This window comes from Camelus ferus, chromosome 21, assembly GCF_009834535.1.
Source record: "Camelus ferus isolate YT-003-E chromosome 21, BCGSAC_Cfer_1.0, whole genome shotgun sequence".
Classification (NCBI taxonomy): domain Eukaryota; kingdom Metazoa; phylum Chordata; class Mammalia; order Artiodactyla; family Camelidae; genus Camelus; species Camelus ferus.
Window position 1 is genome coordinate 17,386,698 of NC_045716.1, and position 6,000 is coordinate 17,392,697.

The window sequence follows — 6,000 nt, forward strand, 5'->3', positions numbered from 1 at the left end:
AAAGTGTCTGAGCAGGGAGAAGGAAAGAAAACCACTCAAGTGAGGAAAAGGCACTCGAGTTGGAAGCCGTCAGCCAAGATGGCCAGTAGGGACAGCTCTGGCCCCAGTTGGGCCACGTGGACTTTTATGGGAGGCGTCTGCCATCATGTCCTCATTCCGGGTGTGATGGAGCCAATCAGTCCTTGTACGGGCTTTTCAGTTCTTGTATGGACTTTTCCGATTGTGGTCATGGTAACTGTCAATTGTCATGGCGCTGGTCAGTGTGTCATTTAGCATATTAATATATTATAATGAGCATATTATGAGGCTCAAGGTCCACTGGAAGTCAAATCTCCCACCATCTTGGACTGAATTCTAACCAGTTCTTGTTTCTTCTCTGCAGCTGCCTCCTGAGACTTAGATAAGAGTACCTGGTTTCTAGTTGAGGGAGGAGCAGGGGTAATACATATGTACCTGATGTTGGGGTAGGGCATTGTACACAGAAACATGAGACAAGGTCCTCAAAGAACACTCGACATTGCTGGAGAAGGTATACACAGAGGGGAAAGAACACAAAAGTTTTGTGGGAGACTGATCCAAATGCAGCTTCAGCAGTACCTCTCATCCCACGTACACTCTTGCACCATGACCTTGACAATGACCCTTCAAGAGGTAAAGTCTACTTCTCCTTTCTTTGAATCTGAGCCAGCCTATGGCCTGATTTCACCAACAGAATGCAGCAGAAGTGACACTGTCACTTTGGAGGCCACGCTTTGAGAGCTTCCACTTTCACTGCTTGGAACGCTCCCTCTTGAGCCATCAGCTACCAGACCAAAGGGCCACCATGGTATAAGGAAATTCAAGCTACCCAGGGGAGAGAACCGCCACATGGAGGACCACCAAGGCACAGCCATGTGAGTGAAGTCTTCTAGGATCTTCCAGCCCAGCCACAGCTGAATGAAGCCAAGTGAGTGATCCAGTCAACACCATGTGCAACAGAACAGCCCAGCCAAGCTCTGCCTGAATTCCAGACCCACAAATCATGAGCAGATTAAACAGATGTTGTTTTAAGTCACTGAGTTTTGGGGTCTCTTGTTAAGCAGCAATAGATAACAGAAACCAACTTGAAGTCAGGAAACTAGGGATGAGTCCTGGTTCTGTTCCTATCTAACTACATAACCTTGGGTCAGTGACTTCCCTCTGGATCTCAATTTCCTCATTTACAAAATGAGGAGGTTGTATGAGGTAAGCTAAGGTGATTTCCAGTTCTAACAGGCTGTGCCACATATGCCCAGATCAGTGGATGGACTAGGCAACTAATGCTAGGAATACTGCTTCAGGATCAGGTGAAGGAACCATGGACCAGGAGTCAAAGCGCTGAAATGTGATGATTAAATAAAGCAGTACCTAGAACAATACATGGCTCATAGTACGGGCTCATTAAATATCAGCTATAATCCTTATGTTCTCATCTTACCAGTTCTGTGACTCTGGACAAATTAATTTCTCTGATCCCCAATTTTTCCATCTGAAAAATGGAGGTAACACTAAAACTCCCATTTTCACATGAGGAAAGTTCTCTGTGTGTGAAAGTCCCATGCAAATCAAAAATCACCTACAAATGTAAGGCACAAGTATGTTATTAATACTCTTATTCTTTGTACCATCATCACTAGACGTCTCTTGCTCACTCAGCAAGTAGAGACAGTCAGTTGATGGCACTAGCTACGAGGAAGGCATACTGGGAGAGGCAGAGGCAGCTACAAAGGGGCCACAGAAGCTTTCAAGCGAGTTAGATTTTACCACCCACCCATCACAATGATCAGTGAGTCAGGCACCCTTTCTGAATACAGAGAGCGGCATCCCTTAAGAGTAGCTCCCAGCCTAAGAGGATATCTGGAAAGAGCCAGGCATCAAAAGTTTGAATAATTTTCTAAGTCAGAGTCAGAGAGGCCAGCAACCTAAGGATGGCCCACTGGTGAACCATGAATCAGACCGCTGCCTAGCACAGAATGAACGCTCCATAAAATTTATTAAATGAATAAGCATTGTATTTGAGAGTCTGTAGTTAAAGCTCCCAGGTTGAAATCCTGGCTTTGCCATACACAGCTGTGTGCACTAAAGCAGGCAACATATCCTCATTTATAAAACATAGGAGACCCACCTCCAGGGAAGCAGTGAGAATTACATGAAGTACTGCAGGTGAAAAACCTCTAGGATTCTGCTCAATAATTAAGTGCATGGTGTTTTTTTTAAGTGCACAAAACCTCTGACACCCAGATGCCCTTCAACCCTAGCCATGACCTTTCAATCTCCACAGTACCCTGAAAATGAGAGGCATCCATCCAAAAAGTCACCTCATCCAGTGTTGATTCTGAAAAATTGCCAGCCCTTGGGAGTGAAAGACCTGGGCTCATTTTCCAAGGGTACCTGACAAGGCAGCACTAATACATTTACATTTTATAACCTGTGCTTTTCCAAAACAAGGAAGCACTTGCCAGGTGCACGTGGGACAGAAAAGCCTCTGCTTCCACCTCTACTCAGGTCTTGGCTGACATGGTTTGAATGTACTGGTGTCCAGCATCGATTACAAAGAGCTGGGAGTTAGGACCCAGTCCTCAAAGTCAGCCCTGTCCTTTCTCCACAACCTCCTCATTCTCAAAGCAGAACCCTTGGTCCCCTATGTCTCAGATCAGATCTGCTTTGGGAACACAGCTGGGACCAACTGTGGCTCCCCCTCCTCTTATTGAGAACCAGTGTGTGAATCCAGGGAAGTTACTATAGGAACTAAAGCACGCAGCCCCCAGACATTTGCTTAGAAAAGAAACTGGGTGTTGGGAAAGGGAGAGTAAGATCCAGCAAGTCAGAGGCAAGACTCAAATCAGTGTTTTTCTCAAAGTCTGGCCCCAATCACCTGCATTAAATCACCTGGAATGCTCCTTAGAGGTGCACAGTCCTGGGCTCCCTGCAGATGTATCATACTAGAACTGAGGATGGCAAGAATCAGACTTTTTAACAATCTCACCTGGTGATTCTTACGTGTACTAGTTTACGAGACCCAGCTAGGACCAAATGCAGAGACTGTGTGAAAAGGATAAAAAGGTTAAAAATACTTTAATTCTGATCTCTCTTTTTCCACTAATTCTTGCAAAACAGAGCACTGGTGAACCAAACAAGATAAAAGCCAATTCCCCAATTTATACACGTTGAAGCAAATTAAATCATGACTGTAATGAAAACTCAAACTTTAAAAACTCAAAATTTAAAAACCTGCTCACCAAAGCAACAGGCCCAGACAAAAATTAACCCAAACTTCCTATCTTAGACCAACCAAAACTATTCTGAGAGAAGCAAGATAAGATCTTGGCTACAGCCCCATTTTGGTCCCAGCCATACCCAGTAATTCAGCTCTGCATTCCACTGCAGGGTTTGATGTCTGGGGGAACAGGGGGCGTCCTCCGAGCTCTAGCAAATATGGTTAGGGGACGGTTATTCCAGGAAAAGAAAAGAAAAGGATCTCATGAGAAGGAAAAAATCTAAAGATAACTAAAGATAACTAACCACATTGGGCTCATATCAGACACTGGAAAAGATGTTTCACAAATTGAAAGAAATAGCCACCTGATGGAGTAACCCTTGCCTGAGATGCTAACACCCTGCATCTACAAAGTCATGAAGGAAATAGAGAAAAAGGGAATGAAGAGCAAAATTGTCTTCACGTCAAAAGTATTAACTTTTCAAAACTAGCAAGACACAATCAACTTGCAGGGGCAATATTTTCTGTCACTTATCAGTGACAGGCACACAGTAGATGTGAGCATCCCTGGGTCTTTGGGGGGAGGTTGGGGGCATCAAGCAGCATGAAGGAAGAGCAGAAGCACTCTTCCCGGATGATGGGCAGTGGGATCCCCAGTTGTAATCTCAGTAACTAGAACTCCTCACCCTGGGAAGTGCATCACAGGGGGGCAGCCTTACTCACACCTGATGGTCCAGTACAGAGGCTTCCGCCCCGCCCCCTCTCCCAAGGACAGACCTGGGGCTCAGAGCTGAAAATTCCAGTCACCTTCGATAAATTCAGCAGCGGTCCCCTATGAGCTGCTGAAACTTAACATTAGGCCACAAAACTAGCAAATGGGCAGCAGCTTCACCACACCTCCCCCCCCACCTTCAATGACTGGCACTTGCAAAGGAGTCGTGGCAAATAAGGCATTTAGGAAGTGAATCTGACACCTGGCCCGGGTTACCTGGAATCTAAAAACAAAAACCACCCTGGTATTATTTTCCTTAATCAGGAAGCAAATACTTCCCCTTTAAAAGACCTTCCTGGAAACACCTCTTGCATGGGATCCCAACAGGTAAATAAATACCAGAGCTTCCCTAAACCGATTCTAAAGAACTGTTTCCAGGCTGCGCTCACCCACCGGCTTCACCTCCTCAGGTGAAGTAACTCAATCAGTCCGGAGCGGGTAAGGATTGGGGAGTCTGCAGGTGGGAGGATGAAGGTGAAGCAATACCGCTCAAACTTTGCAGTTGCTCATTAGCAATTCTGGGCAGAAGCCCGCGGAATTCTATGCTAACAAGGGGGAGTCATCCTCCCTGAGAGGAAGGCCCCCAGATCAGCCTAACCCACCAGCTCTACGTCCGGGATGGCTGCGCATCCTATCCACTCAGACATGCCCACTCCGGGCAGTGCCCACTCCGGGCAGTCCCCTCTCCGGGGACCCCTCACCTTGGCCTCGAAGCAGATGCCGTGCTGGAAGGCGTCCTCGTTGTGCAAGGGGATCCGCAGGTCGTGCCCATCGTCCACAAGGTTGTACTTGGTTTTGCTGGGCATGGTGACCCGCGGTGGACCGGCTTCTCCAGAGGCGGCGGTGGCGGCGGCAGGAAGGGACTGGCCAGACCCTGGGGAGGGGATGTGGGCGCCGGGCGCGGCGGCGCGTGGAGGGAACACAAGCGGAGGGTCGCGGGGCTGGGGGCGCGCTGGCCGCGCGGCGGCGGTGGAAGCCGAGACCCGGAGCGACGCCGAGGGCCCGGCGGCACCGGGAGGCTAGGATGCGGGCGACGCGAGCGGCGCTGTGGCCGCGCAATTCCTGCCGGCGAGGAGGGCGGCGGGGGCGGCGGCGGCGGCGGGAGCGGGCGGCGTGGCGCCCGGGCCGGGGGAGGGGAGCGGTGGGCGCGCGGCCCGCGGCGGGACTGGGCGCGGCGCCGGCCCTGGAGCAGTGGCGCGGACAGCCCGGGACAAGGAAGAAAAGGCGGCGGCGGTGGCGGTGGCGGTGGCGGAGCGGGGTGCCTGTCACGGAGACGCCGGATCAGCCGCCGGCGAGCAGCTCCTCCTGCGGGGCGGGCCCGGGCCGGCTCCTCCCGCGGGGCGCCCAAGCCCCGCCCGCCGCCGGGTCCGCCCCCGTGCTGCCCGCCGAGCAGGTGAAAGTCCCCGGGAGCGCGGCGCCCGGCCCTGCCCGCTCCCCGTGGCCCGACCCCGGGAACTTCGCCCCGGCCCTAGGTAGCCGGGGTCTCAGGAACCCAGGCTCGGTCCTCTTTTTGCTTTTTACAGTCAGATTCTGAACCAGGCTGCTAATAGCAATAGCAGCGCCTTGGGTTTTTTGTTTTTGTTTTTGTCGGTGGGGAGGGGCGGTGTTTGTTGTTTATGTTTTACTGGGAAGGCCCAAGTCCTCACCCGAATATATCCAGATCATTAATTCTGAGAGTCCCCTTTTTCTGCAGAATCAAGACTGCACCCAGATGGGGGACTATCTCAGGTGCTTTGTGTTCTCTTGAGCAGGGTTTTGTGACTTGTGTATTTGGGGTGGGGGTTGGGAAGGGTAATGCCTTTGAGGATGTTTTCAGTATTTGGAAGTCAACAATCAGCCTTGTGGAAAGGGAGTAGGCAATAAAAAGTACTAAGGACAAGAGAGTCCACAACCTTTTTAATTTTTTTTTGAATAACCTGTAAGTGGGTATGGAAAAATGAGCTTCCAAGTTATTTCTGACTGTTATAGTATTCCTCCTATCTTAGTAAGTGCT

General features: G+C 50.1%; 1 protein-coding gene across 2 annotated transcripts in view; it reads right to left on the minus strand.

The window, feature by feature from the left end:
- Positions 1–5,264, minus strand: part of C21H1orf226 (chromosome 21 C1orf226 homolog) — a 281,437-nt gene extending 276,173 nt beyond the window's left edge. For both annotated transcript variants that reach the window (XM_006173140.3, XM_006173139.3), the window contains exon 1: positions 4,709–5,264. In XM_006173140.3, the coding sequence (XP_006173202.3) occupies positions 4,709–4,813 (105 nt within the window). In that variant the 5' untranslated portion in view covers positions 4,814–5,264. The remainder of the gene's footprint in view (positions 1–4,708) is intronic.
- Between the last annotated feature and the right edge of the window lie 736 nt (positions 5,265–6,000).